The sequence below is a fragment of the Hippocampus guttulatus genome, chromosome 1 (assembly GCF_054856545.1).
Source record: "Hippocampus guttulatus isolate MCC_2025c chromosome 1, RoL_Hgut_1.0, whole genome shotgun sequence".
Taxonomy (NCBI): Eukaryota; Metazoa; Chordata; class Actinopteri; order Syngnathiformes; family Syngnathidae; genus Hippocampus; species Hippocampus guttulatus.
Window position 1 is genome coordinate 146,331 of NC_141261.1, and position 18,180 is coordinate 164,510.

Genomic DNA, 18,180 nt, shown 5'->3' on the forward strand with positions numbered 1-18,180 from the left:
TCTTCTCCCAAAGATCCGGCGTGACCGAGGGTTGAATAACTGCTGTTCTTAATTCTGAAGTTCGGAGGTCGACGAGCAGAATTGGAATGAAGTGACGTCACTTGTACAAAGCGGCGGCGGCCATTTTAGGTGGCCGAAGGCGAACGCTTGGTCGCGAACGGGCGGGGGAGTACATGTACTTTTTAGACTTTGGTGATCTTATCGACGCCTTTGATAGATTCGCCTTTTTTCCTTATGCCCCACTGTGTATAAATCAATGACGACGTCGTCGTCGTAATGACCAACTCGTCGTATCCCCCTCTCCCCCTTTAACTTTCCGGAAGTGATGTACTTCATTTTTGATTTTTATTCTTAGCTTCATCATGCGAACAACATACAATGTGGAATGCGTACAGACTATATCGGTGACCCTGCATATGATAGGTGAGCGGTCGAAAATTCTTTCCTTCATATAAATTGCTGCCCGAGGACCCGGAACAGGATCATAGCTAATTTGCAGTCTTCTTGTCCCAATCGAATGTGTAGGTCGCAAACTTCACGCGGTAAATCTGAAACTTTGCCAACATTAAGAAAAGCTTAATAACATATAGCTCAACCTCTATTTCGTCCCATTTGTACAGTCCAAATAGTACACGCACCCTAAAATGTATTTTGGTTGAGTGTTCAAATTTGGAGTGACTAAAACAACCATGGGTCAAAAAGGCATAGTGCAAAAGTGGCGTGCGCGTCTCTGGGCGTTTCCGCAGTGACGCCGCTGCAGCGCGTGCGCTTGCGTTTGCGTGACACGTCCTAGCTTTCCAGACGCGACTCAAAGCGAAACGGAGAGAGGAAACGATTCCGCGAAAGGGCCACAAAGCCAACTCGGGACCTCAGGAGCACAGGCCAGGTGAAAGACGCGCACACCGTGCCCTCGGGAAACCTCGAAATATTGCACGGATGACCTGACGTTTGGTATTTTCGAGTTAATTGTCGAAATGTTGGAATTTGTGGCCTCGCTTGCCGACCTTAGCTTGGCGGGCTATGAACGCGTAGCGGGCGAGCGACAATCCAAACAACCAAACGGTACTCGCCACGTTTCAAATACTTTTTTTTTGTTGTACGTAACACACACAATTTTGTTCGCGAAAGCGACTCGACACGGGTCCGGCGTTGGGGGCGACGTTCGTGCGAGTTTTGCTAATATATCAAGTCGACGGGCGAACGGACGCATCTGCTCTGGCTCGTTGTGTCTTGTGTGCTGCCGACGAACAAGAATCAGCATCGACAAAGACATTCTTTTGGAAGCCGAGCGAAAAACGAAAGGAACGTTTCTCACAGTAGGGAGTGACACGGAGTATATCAACAAATACATTTGACTTCCAGAACTCACCACGTCGGGCAGTTTGAAACAAAAGCCGACAACAAACAACGCGTTTACGTGTTAGGTTCCTGGACTAAAATAACACGACGTTCTATTTTGGATCGCACTTGTTGATGGATCATTTCTTTTGGGTAATGCTGGAGTGTCGGGCAGGAGTTTGTACTTCTTCCCACTCCTTTTCAAAATGGCGGCGCACATTGTGTTGATGTCTTTGAGATTTTTCTTTTCCCGGCTATTTTCTTTAATTATTTTCGTATTTCGGCGATTGTCAAAAGCTCAATTTCAAAACGCGCGGAGGCGCGGCAAACGATGAATCAAATAATCCATGATCAAATGAATTGACAACTTTGAGAAGTAATCATTTACACGGTAGAACATGGGTGCCGCTCATTTTATTTGGCCCGCGAAAGCAAATGATGTGCATTGACTCGATGTTTCTCGCTCAAATACTACAATTGAAAACTGTCCTCACCTTTCAAGATGGTGAGAGATCGCATCCATTTTTTGGTTCCTAATCCGACTTTTGAAATAAATGCGATCGTATTTCAAGACTTTTTTGTTGTCTTTTTGCGTTAGACGGCCATCATCCGTGTTTTTGGATTCACAGTCATGACGGCCCTTTGAAGGAAACCATAACGACGGCGTAGCCCGCGGCAAAAAGGAGTTGGAAGCGACGTCGCCCACGACACCGGACACACCCAAAAACGAAAGAGATCTAATCCGACAAAACCCGTGGCGATGAAATGCGAACCGCCTCGTTTGGACGTGTCGCCGTTCTTTCGGCGCAAACAAAACCTTTCCACTCGAGGCCAGCCTACGGAAAACGGTCGAAAATGTTGAGCGTTAATGGACAATGCAGGTTTTTGGCCAAAGAATACAGAAAAAAAGGAGAATAAAATGTCCTGTTTTTGGATGAAGGAGTGGCAACCGATAAATGTTTTCTTTTTATTGTACTTTGATTTCCCTTTTTCTTTTTGTAAGACCTTAATATCTGAGATTTTTCTCAAGAGCCGCCAACTTTCTCTCCCCATTCCGTGACAAATGATGGCAAACGCAGTTGCGGCATTCACGATCCCTCGCCTCCAAAATCTCGACAAAAGTTCACCGGACATTTTTCGGAACCGCCTCGGCCCGAGGGATCGCGAGCGGCGTGTAATGGGTTTCTCTTTCCCCAGATCTCATCTTCTCGTCGCACCATGAACGTGTTTGACCGCAACCTCGACTTGGACGCTCTCTTCAAGTTCTCCCAAATGTACGTTGGCACGTCAGACTTGTTGTCGATGGGCGCCGCGCTCCTCAGACGTGCGCCTTTGCCCCCCGCAGATCTCATTCCACCCAGGCGCACCTAAAGAAGGTCTACTCCAGCTTGGCGGCGTGCACGTTCTTGGCCGCGGCCGGCGCCTACACGCACGTCGTCTTGCGCCTCTTCCAGGTACTCTGAACGGCGGCCCTTCGGTCGGCCCCGACGCGCATTCTTGCATGTTGCGCGCTTGACGATGATGATGACGAGGAGGGTAGAAGCAAATGCCCCAGCTCGATGGCCTAAGCGCAGCTGGTCAGATTGTGCGTTTTGGTTCGGAAGTTGCAAGATGCGGTGCATCTGCAAACCGGAAGTTACAGCCGCATTCCCAATCGGAAGAAATGCGCAACACTACAATATGCGCTTTGCCCTTTCACGGCAGCCGCAGACGGAACATTTTGCATCGAACGGGAATGCGACGGAACCCATAAAACGGCGAGACCAGTAGCACGATTCCCACGTCGGGCCCCGTTTGAAGCAGTCCGAGATGAAAGAAGAGAAGCCAATTTGCTTGAGGCCGAGTTTGAAACTCAACCGGGAGCCGTCGCCTCCTTTGCCCGCCACGGCGTTCGCTTCGATTGCCCCGCCCCGTTTCAATTCGCTTCAATTCCAAGCACCCCCCCCCCCCACCCCAGAGATGAATCGACAACGAATTAATTTATCGAACAATCGAGCACATTTCAGCCGCTTGAAATATTACCCGACTGCTGATGTGACCCGCCCGCCTTAAGCCTTTTGGGGTGGTGGCATTTGGGGCCCTGATTTCAAACGATACTCAAGGACCTCCGTCATTATTTATGGAGGCCAAACGCCGCGAAAGACGGCCATCCTCTCCGCTCACCGTATTGAATGAAATTCTGAAACATGCTAGCGGCTGAAGTTGAGAAGCGTGCGGTCTAGCGGCAGAGCAGCCGGCTAAAAACAAAACAAAAAACCCAACACTGCGCACTCCCCAAAGTCTTCTGTGTTGTAAAACTCTAGTTAAGCAAATTGTCGATGTACGCGGCCGTTGTGAAGCGTGCGGATTTGGAGATCAAAATGTAGCATACGTCGCACACAAGGTGTCAGTGGGGGGGGGGGGGGGGCAGCTGCGATGGAACGCGGAAGACGGCGGTCGGCGAGCGACATACGACGTATGACGCCTGGCGTGTTTGTCAGGGCGGTGCGGTGTTTGCCCTGGCATCCCTGGCGATGATGGTGTGGCTGGCGGCGACGCCGCACGACGCCAGCACGGAGAAGAAGAGGCTGGCCATCCTGGCGGGATTCGCCTTCCTCAACGGTTTGCGCTCGCCAAAGGCCTCCGCTCTGTCCTCCGGATAGCGAGACCAAACTCAGGCCGCCGTTTGTCCGCTCTCTTCCCTCTAGGCGCGGGTCTCGGCCCCACGCTGGACTTTGTCATCGCCGTCAACCCCGGGTAAGCCGCTTTTGGATGATTTGTTTGTCTTGTAAAGCGGTCGCTGAGCTCGTACCCCGTTTGTGTTTAGCATCATCGTTACAGCCTTCATGGGAACCTCGGTCATTTTCATTTGCTTCACGCTCAGCGCCCTCTATGCCAAACGCAGGAGCTACCTGTTCCTCGGAGGTAAGCCGACCTCATTTGCCAACGGGCAGCGCACCAAAGGCTCGACCGTGTATAGTAAGGCGTTTTTAGACCAAACAATGACCATTTACGCCTTACTATACATGGTCGTTTTTTCGCCGGTCAAAAGCAAAGAGCTCCCGGGACTTGGGAAGTCCATCACCCTTATCTGTGTGTGTGTGTGTGTGTGTGTGATTTGTGACGGCCTTGCGGCGCTGGCGGGCAGGCACGCTGATGTCCGGCGTGTCCATCCTCTTCCTGATGTCGCTCCTCAACATGTTGTTTGGGTCCGTGATGCTCTTCAAGGTCAGTCGCCGCCGTGGTTCTCAACCGCGAGCTCTCGCGTCCGCCTCACCTTTCATGTTTGTGAATTTGGGCCCGTACGAGCCCCTCGGTGGCCGTTTCCCGCGAGCCAGGCCAAGAGCGCTGCGGGAACCCCGTCTCGTTTTGGAAAAGGGGCCCGTTTCCCCCGCCGCACCCCCAAAAGTCAATAGCTCCCATTTTTGCCGCCCGCTTCTCACGTTGAAGTGGGCGCTCGAAGCCCGATTTTGACAGCAAGTCATTTTGGTCGGCGCTGGCGCGTCATTGCCTCAATCGCCGCCGCGCGGGTTGGAACGCCCTCCGTTCCTTCCTCTTCCCACACCCCCTTTGCTTTGTCCCCTCCCCGCAGGCTCACATGTACCTGGGCCTGCTCGTCATGTGCGGCTTCGTCCTCTTCGACACTCAGCTCATCATTGAGAAGGCGGAGAACGGAGACAAGGACTACGTCTGGTGAGCGAGGGCGCCGCGCCCCCCCCCCCACACACACACACACTTCTTGCCGTCGTAAACGTTGGTGCGCTGTCGCCTCGCGCAGGCACTGCGTGGACTTGTTCCTGGACTTCCTCACCATCTTCCGCAAGTTGATGGTCATCCTCGCCCTGGGCGACAAGGTGCGTCGGTAAAAGGCCGCGCCGAGGGTCCGCCGGGGCCTCATCTTGCCTCTGCTCTTTGCTTGTTCCAGGACAAGAAGAAGGAGAAGAAGTAGACCGCTGGGCGCTTGCGCGAGTGCCGCCAGTTCGCGCCGCCCGCTCGCTACTTTGGATTGAATTTCTGCGGCCGACTTGTTGCCGTCCGACGCTGGGATGGCAAATGCTTTGATCTTTCTTTCCCGTTTAATTTCCAAGGGGTGATTGTTTGTACGCCCGCGTGGGCCGCCGCTCGGCCTGTAGGGGGGAGTCTCGGCTCGTGTCACTTAACGACGCCCGAGTCGCGACCCTTTGTTGTCGTTTTCTTCTCATATGTTTAGCCGAGTGTGGTTTTGACACTGGATGCCCTTCTCCGATGTCCTCGCGAGTCACGCTTTGAATTCTCTCGGACTTTTTCTTTTCCCCTTCCGCCGATGTCGGATGGTTTGCCAAACGAAGTGAAGTTAACCTTCCCTTTTCCAGCGCATACTGTGAAGAGTTTTGTTCATGTATTCATTTGATACGTTTTACCCGAATAAAAGTGGAGAGCACGCCTGGGGGCAAACGCTTTGGCGAGAGATTTCCGGCGCACCCGCAATTTCCCGTTTCGATTTGGATAGTCAAACGTGACCGCGGCAAATATTTGAGCGGCGCCGCGTTGAAGAGGCTCGGATGAAAGGCTTTTAATAGAAAGTTGAAAAAGGGGCGGCCAGGGGAGCCCTCGTCTACAGGATCTTGACATTCTAAACTAAGCCGTTTTCACCCAAAGATTACAAAAAGATGAGACCCGTGTACGTTCAAAAATAAATAAATAGAAATATTCGTGGACTGGCGGAGCAATTTCTTGCTTCTTATTGCTGCTATTTATATATGACCTTGAAATGCATTGGCGTGGTCAAACACTAAGTTTTGTTTTTCCCTGACAAACTTCGGTGGTCGCAAAATGATCAAATCGAATCCTTTGTACAGACAAACTGAGGGAAAACATTTCAGATGAACATTCTTTGTTCTTTTTCAACTTTTGGAGCGCCCCCTTGTTTCGTTTCCTCGAGTACAAGATGGAGCGCAACAAAAGAAGCCCGACGCCGCCGCCGCTTGTGCTCTCGGTTAGCTCGTTTGCGGGGCCGCGCGCACGGCTCCATCTCGGCGGGTTCCTCGGGAGGAGAAGTCCGGCGCGGACCTCGGGCGCTTTTGAGTTTCCGCCCCGGCGGCGGGGGGGGTCCTCATCCCTGGCTGCCGCACGAAGACAGACTGTCGTAGAGCGAGTCGCTGAGGGACTCGGGCGTCTCCGGTACCCGCGGCCGGCCGGGTGACAGCGCCTCCTCCGGCCGCTCCCCGAGCAGCTCCAGCCCGGCGTCCCGGCTCACCTCGGCCACGGCGGGGGCGCGGGTCTTCCCCCGGCGGCTCGGTCCCGACGGGGCCGGCGCGGGCGGGCCGCCGGGCTCGCCGGCGCGGCTGGAAGACGGGCCGCCGGCCTTCGAGCTCTGCGGAGGATCGACATAGCGAGGAGGCCGATGAGCGACGGCGCGCTTGGCCCGACGCTTCGATGGCGTCGGGCCAAAACCGCCCACGTCCAAATGTCACTTTTCACAAATCCGCGTCCGTATTTTGGACAAATGATTGACGGCCGGCCGTCGCAGTTGAATGTGACGTCGTCATGAGGTACCCGCTTCCGAGTTTCACATGTTAATGTGAAATCTCTCACGTTTCACATTAAGGTGAGAGCGTGCGAGGAGGATGAGGCAAACGCACGCACCGCTCTGAAGGGCGCGCCGAAGGACACCGCCTCCCGGTCTTCCTCCTCCACGGCCAGGTACACGTCCGCGGGTCCTGCCGGGGTCTTGAGGTTGGGGAAGGTCCACGTCTTGGAGCGAGGGGAGAACACGCGTGGCCCGGGGGGGGCCTCTTTGTCTGTCAACGGACACAGGCGACGCCGAGCGCCGTCACCGCACGCCGGGAAAGCGGCATCCGCCACTGGCGCGCGCTCACCTTCGCCGAGGACGCCGGCCGAGCCTCTCGCCTCCGTTTTGGAGAGGTGGCGCGCGTCGGGAAGGGGCCGCCTGCGCGCGGCGTCGCGGTCGTCCTGTGACGCGGGCTCCCGGTCCAAGGTGCGGGCCCGTCGCCCGGCCCTCCCCGGCGAGCCCGGGGGCCGCTGCTCGGCCCTGCTCTTGGACGGCCCCCGTCCGGTCGCCCCTCCGTCGGGGAGCGGGAAGGTGCCGATGCCGCTGTCCAGCGTGTAGGTGGACGCGCCCGAACCTGTGGGGGGTCATGAGCAAACTCGTATGATGAAGTCCTCTGAAAGAGAAACGCTTCCAGGACAATCACACTTCCTCAACTCGACAACAAACGGTGGATGTGGAGCTTGAAATGTGAATCCTGTGTCAACTTTTGACCGCAGAACGCTACGATCTCTCCCTCTTTTTTTTTTTGCGCCGGCGGTTGTCCGACAGCAAGGAACCGAACCGCAAAACCGACGACGGGCGTTTGAGCCGCGGCTCGACGGCGGAACGCGTCGGATGGAGCTCGGAAGGAACGCGCTTTCTTTCGACGTAGATCCCGATCGTATCGCGGCGGCCGGTCTCACCTGAAAAGTGTTGCGTCAGGTTCTCATCTGACGTGATCTGGCCCAGTCGATGGGACGCCTGCGGGACAAAAGCCGCTCGTTATTTTTCATCGAGGCTTGAAAGGAGACGACGACGACGACGAACCTTTTCCACGTCGTCGCCGGCGCGAGCGAGGACGCCGTCGCTTTGCTGAGGGAAGACGGGCCTGGCCGTCTTGCAGTCGAAGGAGAGCCTCCGCCGCGGCGCGCCCGCATCTTCCTTGCCGTCCACTCTGCAAGCACCAAGCAAGCACCGGGCGGTCAGCTCTCACAATCGGGGTGCCCACTTGTCCCGGAGACCATTCGGAGTCGCCAACGAACCCAAAAGGGGCTCGGCGACTCCAATTCAAGACGGAAGCCGTCATCTTTGTCCGGAGCCGAAGCGCCTTGTCGTCACGCGCGTACGCTTAAGACCAACGAGGAAACGGCGGCGCGGCAACATGCGGTGCCCGATGTCCACCTGTTGAGCAGCTGCCGCATGAAGTTGTCGGAGCGGCCCCCCCGGTACATGACGGCCAGCTGTCCCTGCGCCTGGTCCACGACCACCTCGCAGGAGCGCCCCCTGGCCGACCTCTCCACGTAGGCCCGCTCCTCCTCCAGCGCCCGCCGCAGCCCCTCCGCCTTCTCCATCAGCGTGGAGATGTTGAGGCCCTCCAGGCCCTCCCGGCACCTGCCGGCCACCTTGGCCGAGTCCTTGCCCGCCGACGGGATGTTGATCTTCCACTCGCGCGCTTTGGCGGCGTCGGCCTTGCGGCTCAGGGCGGGCAGCTTGCTCTTCTTGCGGCCGAACCAGCCGGCGATGCCGTTGGAGGCCTTGTGGCGGGCCTCGGCGGGCCGCGGCCCCCCCCGGTCCTGCTCCTGCAGCTTGAGCGCGTTCTCCCGGATGCCCCGCATCACCTTCTGCTCGATGGCCGAGCGCGGGGCGGGGGCGGGCGCCGGCGCCGCGTCCTCGCCTTCCGCCGGCGCGGCGGGCCGGGGGGGAGGAGGCGGCGGCGGCGGGAGGCTGTCCCCCGGCGTCGGGTTCCTCGTGCCCGTTTTGGCTCTCTCCTCCGACTTGGAGGAGTAGCGCGGGGCGTCGGCGGCTTTGCCCGCTCTGCCGAGGCCCCCGCAAGGTTTGGACGGGGACTTTGGCGGGACTCTGCCGGGAGCGCCGCCGCTCTGAGGCGCGCCTTTGGCCGCGCAGGCTAAATTGAGCGAGCCGGGGCACCCGATGTCGGCGCGCGGCACCTGCGGCGCATCGGCGCCCACGCAGGAGAGCGGCTGAGAGGGGCCCGGGCGCCCGGGCCCCCCGCCGCTCGGCCCGGGTCTCCCGTCCGAGGGCTCGGCGGCGCGCCTCTCGGCCGTCTTCCTCGGGTCCCCGGCGTCCGCCTCCTCCGAGCTCCTCAGCTTGCCCAGGGCGGCCAGCCGCTCTTGGAAGGCGTGGCGACCGCAATCGGCTTGCGACCTGGCCGCGCCGGCCGCGGGCCTCTTGGGGATGGAGGACGAGTCGTTCCTTCGGGCCGGAAGCGCCGGCCGGGCGGCCCCCTCCTCCGGAATGCGCGCGCGGGCGCGGCCCGGGGCCAAAGAGTTGGGCAGGCTGCGGTGGTTCACCCGCAGCGGAACGTCCGAGTCTTCGTCGTCGTCGTCGTCGTCCGACGCCGACGACGACGTGGAGGACGGCGAGTGCTCTTGCCGAGCGGGTGCGGCGAGGACGCTTTCGGGAAGCGATTGAACCAGCTTGCGCTCGCCTTTGCTTTGAGACGGGAGGGTGGACCTCTTCTCCAGAGCGTGAGCGGGCGACAGCCCGCAGACGTTTTCATAATGCGGGACGCCCTGAGCCGGTTCGGGGGGGCGGGCGGCAATCTCGCCGTCTTTCACGGGCGCGGGGCAGGCGTCGTCGGCCGGCGGGGGGGACGTCGGCGCCGAGCGAGCGGCGGGGTACGACTCGGACCTGGCGGGCGGCGGCGGGGGCGGCCCGCACCGCTCGGTGGTGGTGGCTCGCCGGCTGGGGACGGGAGAGTGGTACACCTCGTAGTTGTTGCTGCGGCAGGGGATCCTGGAGCTGCGGGTGAGCTGGGGGCTGAGGCGGACGGGGGGGCCCGAGCCATGGCACCCGTCCCCCGCGGGGGGGATCTTCAGGAACTTGAGCAGCTTGGACGGCGAGTTGACGGCGGCGCTTTTGACCTCGCCGAGGCAGGAGGGACTCGGGCTCGGCGGGGCGCCGGCCCGCGCGGCCTCCGGATCGGTGCCGTCGAGGGAGGGGCCCGTCGACTCGGGGTCGCCTCCCGAAGCGGGAAGCTCGGGGGCCGGACGGAAGCCGGCGAGTTGGGGGCCGGGCGCCGGTTCGGAGCGCGCGGCGTCCGACGGCGGGACGCGCTCCGCCTCCCGGCTCTCGGCGCAACAGCCGTCGGCCGCGGCCGCGGGCGCGCTGCGGCTGCGGGCGGCGCAGGGGCGGGCGCGCGGCTTGGGACTTCCCTCCGGGCACCTCTCGCAGTGGAAACAGCAGGCGCCCCGGCGGCTCGGCGCCCCGTCCCCGTTGACGCGCCGGAGCGCCTCGGCATCGGGGCGGGGGCAGTGGCGGCGCGCGGGGCGGGACTTGCGGCGCAGCGCCTCGGCCTCGGCCAGCGCGGCCTCGGCCGACGCCAGCGCTCGGCCGTAGTCGCGGAAAGACAGGCCGGCCGTGACCGGGTGGAACTTCAGAGGGTCCGTCTCCTCCATCTTGCGCAGGACTTCCAGGATGCGGGCTTTCTTCTTGAAGAAAGGAGAAAGCGCCTCCATGGAGGGGGCGGGGCCCCGAGGGCCCGGCGAGGAGCCGCCGTCCCCCTTTGGACACAGAGCGACAATTCCGTCAGCGCCGCGCGGGCCCTTCACAAACGACACTCGCTAAATCCCCCCCCCCCCCCCCCCCGCCCCCCCAAAAACGGCCGGCAACGGTCACCTCGGCCTGCGCTTCGGTCCGAGCGGCCTCCGAATGCGCGGCGGAGTCATCGGCCGGCTGCGCGTCGTCGTCCGGGAGGGGTCCCGCCCGCACCTGTCGGCGGGCAGACGCTGGTGACACGGCGACCGTCTCGGGCCGCCGCCGCGGCGCTCTCGCTCGCTATTGCGCAACGTCCCCTTTTCATTGTTTTTTTTGCCGACGCCACAAAAGTCCCGGCGCGAGCAAACGCGGCGCGGGACGGAAACGAGGCCATCGGGTCACCTGGTAGTGAGCGGCGGGATGGTCGGGCAGCTTCTGCTGAAAAAGCTCACAAAGGGCCCGGTTCTGCTTCTCCAGGTTGAACACCAACATCTTCAACTTGATGCACTCTTCCCTCAGATCCTGTCCGGTCACACACGCACGCTTACACACAGCTCACATGGGGGAGCGGGCAGACACGCGGCGGCGTAGGCTACCTTCTGATTGAGCAGCGCTTGGACCACGTGGTTGGCCACCTGCGAGCCAACAAACAAAAACAACCAGCATCTCGGCGATCGGGCCGTCGGCGCGCCCGGCGGGCATTTGAGCTCACCTCGTCCAGGCACCTCTCGTACGCTTCTCTCTGACTCTCGTTGGCCAGCATCAGGGCCGAATTTTCCGCCTGAGAGAGAAATGACAAAATCCGGCGGGTCGGACTCGGCGAGAGAAATGCGCTTTCCGTTGCGACGGCGGCTCGCCAAGCGTTGGAAGAGAACCACGTTGATGACCAAAAGGCGGCAAAAAGCAAAGGCCGCTGCTAAGCGGCGCCCTCACGGCGGACCGAGGAAGCGGGATTCCATCTTGGGATTCGATTCTTGGGCCGCCGCCGTCCAACGCGACAGGTGACCTCGGCTCGACCTCGCGCGCGTCCGCGGCGGCGTTCTCGGCAGCCGCGCGGACCGTCGTCAGATTTCCCGCGAGCCTTGAAACCCGCGTGCGGTTTTTCCTCCTGCGTTTCAAAGCCGCCTTCAACGAAAGGGACGCGCGGCCCGCGAATGGGGTGAGCGGCGCAAGCGCAAAGGGAGCGACGGCCGCAGAAAGAAGGGCCGGGAGGAAAAGAGGCTCGCTCTCTGGGCTCCTTTCCGGCGGAGGGAGGGCGGCGCTTTCGACGCTCGCCGGGGTCGTCCGTTTCTCATTTCCAAGCGAGTGATGACCAAGGCCCGCATCGGACGGGGCGGCCGCGCATGTCGCCGCGCTCGACCGTAGGTGGCGAAAACCGCGTTTTCAGCCGCCCCCCCCCCCCCCCCGCATCCTAATTGACCGAACGGGCTCTCTTTGGTCCGACGGCTCATCAATGAATGATTTTTGGTTGCACGGCGCTGGTTTTCCCTCGTGCGGCTGCCCGAATGGCCAAAGCGGGCCGATTTCAACCAAAGGAGCCGAGACGCGGCAGAGTCGGACACGCGACGGCTCCCCTTTAGCCGAGCGGAGTTTTTTTTTGGGGGGGGGGGGGGGGCGTGGCTCACCTCCAGCTCCTTGAGCCGCACCACGAGCTCGCCGCCGTTGTCCTCCGGGTACGACTCGGCGTCCGCCTCCTCGTCCGGGGCAAAGTCCTCGCCGCGCACTCTGCGCTCCGCCTCGGCCGACATGCTCGTCATCCGCAACGACGGACGGGCCGGCAATTCTGACGCCGCCGACGAGAGCTCGGGAATCCGCTTTTTGTCGTCGCTCGCATGAGCGTTGAACGCAGACGGCGGTGGACGGCACCTTTGCTTTTGCTAAATGAGGCAAAGAGAAGCCAAGCGAGCAACAAACATTTGGTGGCTGTGAGAAAGGACCCCCCCCCCCACCCCAACAACAATCAGGTGTGGGGTTTCGCCCCTCAAGTGTCATTCATGTTTTTGCTGTGCACATTTCCCGGGGCGCTCGTGTCGCAGCCTCCCATGAAGCGGGACGGGGCCGCCGCGGCATCCTTAGCACGAGGCCTTTTGGGGGGTGGGGGGGCGTTGTTGCGTTTTGCAAGAAGGTGCACCCCCCCTCCTTGCCGTTTCTGCTCCTTCTTGGCGGTTCTCATCTCGCGCCAATTAGTCTTAGCTGGGCCGTTTGGCGTCCCGGCGCCATCCCGGCCGGGCCTGTGGCGCCGTCCGGCTCCTTTCATGGGCTTTTCAATTGGTACCGCGGATTTTTAAGGGCTCTCGTGGCGATTCGCTCTTGCGCCGAGTCGGCTTCGGGGTCGTCGACCCGGGGGGACCGCGCTCCGTCTCAACGCCGATTGGTTTTCGGGACGATCAGGACATGGATTGTCACGGCGCAACGGGGAGAAGGAGCGGCTAGGATGACACGCACGCACCTGTGGTTTCCGTTCCCCCTTCGGCGCCGTCACTCTGGCGTCAGACCGTGCCGCCTCGCTCTCCCGACACCAGAAGCAAGGAGCTGAGAAGGCAAGACCAAAAAGAAAAAAAGGTCACTTTTTTTTTTCCATCGCCATCTCGGACCGCCACGCGCCAAACTCTGCGTCGCTTGGCGGCCATTCAAACAGAGCGGCAAAAGCCACCTTGGCCATGGGCGGTGGTTTTTTTTTTTTTTAATTAGTGGCGTCGTTCTAATGAAGTCGACGCGTTGGAGGTGTTCGCGGTCCGCCAAATCGGCCAATGGAAAATAAGCGAGGCCAAATGGGGACGTGGTGGACGGCCAGGTTGCGGTGTCGCGGGGGAACGCCGTCTGCTGTTTGCAGCGTCCCCCCCCACTCGCCTTGCTGTCACGGCCTCGTGCGGCAAGTTGAAAGGGGAGCCATTCATTGAAATGGTCCGGCCGTCGGCCAGGTGAGCTGCGCGGGATGGGCCCCCCCCCCCCGCCGACCCAGTGACCCGTCACTTCTCCTAAATGGGACGCCGGCGCCTTAATTCCTCCTTTGCGACAGGCGTCTTCCAGCCAGCCGCGCCTGATCCTCGCGGCTCAGGTCAAAGTGAAATGAGATTAGAGGCGCGGGGCATCTGCCCTCGCCGTCTGGCCCCGACGTGCGGGGGGCCGGCTCCCGGCGACGCTCGCCGCAGCGCGCAAAAAACCAAAAACCAGGCCCGAGCTCTGAGCACAAGCGCGACACCTCATCGCCGGCCGCCGCGGACGGAGACGCGCGTCAAAAACCAAAACCGCCTCAGGTGCGCGACGGCTCCTCAAATGGCGCCGCCATGCGGGCAAAATCTTCGGCCCAAATCTTCCCGGCAAAGAGAAGGTGGGCCGAAGCCATTGCCTGCACGCTCACGTTTGGGATGACGATCAAAGAGATGTGACGCCGCGGGGGGGCTGGGGGGAAGACGCAGGCGGGAGGGCCAGGGCGGGCCACGGGGGGGTTCTCCGTTTCCTGTCTGACGTTTGGCTGCACCAACCGTGACCATGCAATATTGGGGGCGGGGGGGTATTGGATGCTAGCCGTATCCGACGCGCGCGGAGGACGAGGGGGGAGGAAGCGCATCTCGGCCACGACCGTGTCTTGTTTTGCTTGGAGACAAAGCGCCTTGTCCGTTCGCTGCGAGCAAAAGCAGGCCGCCCGCCTCGACACACGACGCCGCGCGCCTTCCGAGCGGCCCCCGCCGTCGGGGGACTCGCGAGGAGGGAACGGGCTCCGCTGGGCTCACCTTTGCCGGCATTTTCCGCGGCCGGACGCCCGACTTTCAAGAAGGACGAACGGCCTCCGCCATTGTTGCGCGAGCGGGGAACGGGGCCGGCGAGTCCTTCCTTCCTCAGAGCCGGCGCGGCCTCTCCGCGACGGCAGCTGTGGACCCGCCCCCTGAGCTCCTCGCCAGCATCCCACCCCTGCCGCTGCTAAACATTAACCCCGCAGCTGCCGTAACCAGGCGAGAGAGAGAGAGAGGAAGGGGGTTGCGCTGGTGAAGAGCACAAAGGAATGGCAGAGAGGATATCCTTCCTGCACGTGAGGAGGGGGGGGGGGGGGGGGCTCGAGCAAGGAGATTGGCCTCTGCGGGGAGCCGTGGGATTCTCCCTTCGGGGACGCACGGGGAAAACCGGATCGGTACCGCGCCGCTCGGGACGGACAGCGGAGGGGTCTTATGACGCAGAAAGGTCCGCACCGAGAGCGAACCCCAAAAGTATGAGTATGGGGGAGGGGGGAGGGGGCCCGCGGGCCGAGGGGGAGCTGCCCGATGGCGGCCGGGGCCCATCTTCCGAGCGCGGGCCGACGTACGCGGCGGCCAAAGCAAAGGCGGCGAGACGCTGCCTCTTGCGCAATACCGTCAATATTCTGTTAGAAAAGAATTTCCCTATGTGGGAAATGAACATGCAAGTAAATGAACAAAATACAGTCGAACAAATTTAGGACTATTTGCTCGAAAGTGAGACGAGTGGCTTTTCTTTTCCGTGTCACTGTTCTCTAACTGGACCTCGCCTCAATCGCCACGCAAGACGACAGCGTTGCTCAGCTGATGTCGTGCAATGAACCTTTGGAGCCAGCCACGGGACGCTTCCAAGACCTCCGTGGCCAGAGTTAGCGCCACGGAACTCGCCTTCTCTCTCATTAGCGCTCCGGTTAGCGGAAGGTTTTCAGCACGGGAACAAGTAAAGCATTCCAGGAAACGTTCGTTGATTTGAATCTCCGTCGAGCCATAAGCAATTTACTCCGAGCGGCTAATCGGACGCATTCCACTCTATTTTCCACGAATCCACACACATAGACAGTGAGGTCCCTCTTGGCCAATCGGAGGCCAGGATGATGCTGGGTCAGCCAACGGCAGAGCAGCTCCGAGTATGTTGCGTTCAGGAAACTCGCAGCTGTGAACGAAATCAAAATCCTTCACTACTGCAGTCAAAGTCCTGCTAATGGACTCACTTCCATGTCGCCGTTTTGTATCCAGTGAGAGGAAAGAGCGGCGATCGAGCGGGACTTGCGCCACTGCGTGCTTCTGGATGGCTTCCGGCTTCCGGGTAGTGGCAATTCCGTTGTTCTGAATTGATCGTGAATGTAACATGGGAGTCGAAGGTTTTTAGTGCGGGTGAAGGAATTTCCTTTTGAAAGAACTCCGTAGATGGGAATATTTCCTGGATTGGTTGCCTCCAAAGAAGCCAGCTTGGCCCGCGGGCGCTGCGGCCGCATTGTTAAGCGTTTGGGGTCGGGGTCACCCCCGTTGCCGGGGACGCCGCCGGCCACGCGCGCGAGATGGTCCGCCGCGCGCTGACCTTTCTTGGCACGAGGCCACCGGCTGACTTTGCTTTAGCGTCCTTCTCGCCCTTTCTCCCGGACCAGATTGCAGTCGCGTGCCAACAAGTGGCGGGACGACCGAGACGACGACACATCGGAGGGGCCGCAAATGGCTTTCAACTCGGGAGGTTCAAGCTGCTCTGAGGTCGGTCGGCTGTCGAGCGGCCACGGCGGACGGCTCCGCGTCAGCTGGCTTTGCGGCCGGGATTAGCGCTTGAAAGGAGCTTTTTTGGGTGAAAACTGGGCTCATCAAATGAGGGCTCCCAAACACTCCTTTCAAAGGCTTTCAAGCCACCAGTACTTTTCGATTTCGGCTCTCTCAAGTCTGGCTTCGTATTTGAAGCCAGACTTCCAATTTCAAGGGGAAGTAATGGCAGCACCCCCCCCCCCCCCCCACCAGTCTACACACGGCGGCATTCTGATGAATATGGCCTTTGTGGAACAGGAGCCAAGCGGTGAAACGCCGGCGCTTTTGTCCATCTCAGGGGACGGCCGTTTTGCACCAGCCGTCGACGCAAAATGACGCAGCGGCGTTGCTCCCCGGGCAAGCCGTCCATGAAGGGGCCAGAGCGAAAACCTATCGCTTCATCATTCAAAACCAGGACACCTCAAGGCTTTCTTTCCGAGGAGAGAAGACAAATAGCTGAGCGGGGTGTTTTTTTTTTTTGGGGGGGGGGGGGTCTCGTTTTTCGGGCGGGCCGTGGCCACCGAGCAGCAGCCCGATCCCATCCGCGAACGCAGAACCAAAGCTGCAGGAAGCCGAGCACGCTTGAGGATCATCCGAGCGACACGCCAAGTGGGCCCTTCCTCGCGCCTTGCGGAGAAACTTTGCCCCCAAGGATGAAATGCCAAGTCGCAACCCAAATCTTCTCGGCCCAAAAGAGTGAAGAGAGCTTGACGCCGTGACCTGGTGTTGGTGCCCGACCCCGACTTGAAAGCCTCGTTTCAAATTGCGATCCCGGCCTTGAAGCCTTTGCTCGTAGGCGAGAGAAGTCGTTTCAATTTGAAAGCCGAAAAGGCCAACCGTGGAGTTCCGGCGGCAAACTTGCGCAAGCGGACTTCCTTCTTTTCACTCTTCCTCCGTGACCAAAATGTGATGTCGCCCGGATGAGTATTTCCAATAAATCGATCCCAATCATAACGGGCTGTCTGCCAGTTGGCCGCGGGCATGGCGTGAGCCACTTTTGCAAAAATAGAGGAACTCCTTTATGTGACCAAGTGTTTCTGAATGATGACAAAGCAAGATAGAAATGCGATGATGAAAACAGCCTTTGTTCAACACGCGGATACGATTTTACAGCTCTGCTCTGCTCCGGGTGCCATCGGGCGGCGGGAGGCGATTGTCCAAGAGGAGTGAGTGGAAAGCCAAGGAGGCTGCTCTGTTCCAAAGTGGGCTGAGGAATCGGGGACTCGGATCAAAGCCGCATTTTGGGGGCTGCCCCGGCACGCAAAATTTGGGAAACATGTTTGTCAAGTGACCTTTGCGTGTTTTCATTCAATGTCCTTTCTGATGAAAAACCACTTCATGGGTCCAAACCTTAACCGCCTACAAAAACGAAATCCAACAATAAAGCCAATGGAAGGATTTAAGGCACAACGAACTTAACCGTGACAAGAAAGACAAGCCCCCCCCCCCCCCCCAGCATTAACGCTTGAAAGTGTAACGTGCGTTTGGCACCCCATCTTGAAAGGAATCCTGTTCCGAAAGGCCCGTTCCTCAGCCTCCCCCTGGCCTTTTGCAACCTTTTTTGAGCCATCCAGTTTCCAAGTCAGGGGCAACTCGGGTCTTTCTGCTTCAGTCAGCTGAGCCTTCTCCACGACGTGTGGCAAGCAGCCGCCCAAGAAAAAAAGGAAAAGAGAGGGGGGGATATATAATGGGGGCCAAGATCCAGAAGACCGGGACGGGGGCTCCGACTGGCAGGCAGCCCCCCCCCCCCTGTTCACGTTCCCATTCCTAAACTTGACCGCCCTCGCTCGGCGTGCGGGCCAAGCTTTGGCCGGAACTCGGGAGCAAGTCCATTATCACGACTTCTTGGTCCACGGCTCCGAAAACGACACGGGGACAAAGGCGCTTACCTCATTTTCATGGGAGGTTCGTCGACGCCGATGGGGCTGACATGGAAATGGAGAAGCTCCTGCCGCCGACGCCGGGCTCATTTCTCCTCCTCCTCGCCGCCGTCGCTCCTCTGTGGCGTGTTTGGGTTGAGGAAAAGTGATGTCATCGCATGAATCCGCCCCCCCCCCCCCACGCGCGCGCCGTCCTTTTGTTGCCAAATCCAACTCCAGCACATACTCGTGCCAAAGC

General features: G+C 59.9%; 2 protein-coding genes across 6 annotated transcripts; one reads left to right on the top strand and one right to left on the bottom strand.

The window, feature by feature from the left end:
- The first annotated feature begins 286 nt into the window (after positions 1-286).
- LOC147209901 (putative Bax inhibitor 1) lies at positions 287-5,751 on the top strand. Of its 3 annotated transcripts, none has more exons than XM_086112672.1 (10): positions 287-423; positions 2,536-2,612; positions 2,684-2,792; positions 3,819-3,939; positions 4,026-4,074; positions 4,145-4,242; positions 4,466-4,545; positions 4,910-5,010; positions 5,096-5,171; positions 5,243-5,751. In XM_086112672.1, exons 2-10 carry the CDS (start codon positions 2,557-2,559, stop codon positions 5,264-5,266), a joined length of 714 nt encoding a protein of 237 aa, XP_085968798.1. In that variant the 5' UTR covers positions 287-423; positions 2,536-2,556; the 3' UTR covers positions 5,267-5,751. The 3 variants fall into 3 exon arrangements, with proteins under 3 accessions (XP_085968798.1, XP_085968723.1, XP_085968675.1); XM_086112597.1 differs by lacking the exon at positions 287-423 and adding an exon at positions 725-886; XM_086112549.1 differs by lacking the exon at positions 287-423 and adding an exon at positions 1,130-1,316.
- A 103-nt stretch (positions 5,752-5,854) lies between these two features.
- On the bottom strand, positions 5,855-18,118 carry LOC147209902 (nck-associated protein 5-like). Of its 3 annotated transcripts, XM_086111895.1 has the most exons (13): positions 14,299-16,243; positions 13,014-13,096; positions 12,190-12,441; positions 11,277-11,345; positions 11,161-11,199; positions 10,967-11,086; positions 10,706-10,798; positions 8,249-10,590; positions 7,895-8,021; positions 7,771-7,828; positions 7,176-7,442; positions 6,943-7,097; positions 5,855-6,670 (listed from the first exon to the last, which is right to left on the bottom strand). In XM_086111895.1, the coding sequence occupies exons 3-13, from the start codon at positions 12,319-12,321 to the stop codon at positions 6,410-6,412; spliced, it is 3,663 nt and encodes a 1,220-aa protein (XP_085968021.1). In that variant the 5' UTR covers positions 12,322-12,441; positions 13,014-13,096; positions 14,299-16,243; the 3' UTR covers positions 5,855-6,409. The 3 variants fall into 3 exon arrangements, with proteins under 3 accessions (XP_085968021.1, XP_085967938.1, XP_085967861.1); XM_086111812.1 differs by lacking the exon at positions 14,299-16,243 and adding an exon at positions 17,952-18,118 and having other exon boundaries at positions 6,943-7,442; XM_086111735.1 differs by having other exon boundaries at positions 6,943-7,442; positions 14,299-16,244.
- Positions 18,119-18,180: the final 62 nt, after the last annotated feature.

Bases quoted from the DNA above. Each gene is read 5' to 3' on its own strand.
- LOC147209902 (XM_086111812.1), bottom strand. From the start codon at position 12,321: ATGACGAGCATGTCGGCCGAGGCGGAGCGCAGAGTGCGCGGCGAGGAC. The intron at 11,346-12,189 runs GTGAGCCACGCC...TTTCTCTCTCAG, and splicing joins TGCGGCTCAAGGAGCTGGAG to GCGGAAAATTCGGCCCTGAT. The intron at 7,829-7,894 runs GTTCGTCGTCGT...TTTGTCCCGCAG, and splicing joins CCGGCGACGACGTGGAAAAG to GCGTCCCATCGACTGGGCCA.
- LOC147209901 (XM_086112672.1), top strand. From the start codon at position 2,557: ATGAACGTGTTTGACCGCAACCTCGACTTGGACGCTCTCTTCAAGTTC. The intron at 4,075-4,144 runs GTAAGCCGCTTT...GTTTGTGTTTAG, and splicing joins GTCATCGCCGTCAACCCCGG to CATCATCGTTACAGCCTTCA. The intron at 4,546-4,909 runs GTCAGTCGCCGC...CCCTCCCCGCAG, and splicing joins GGTCCGTGATGCTCTTCAAG to GCTCACATGTACCTGGGCCT.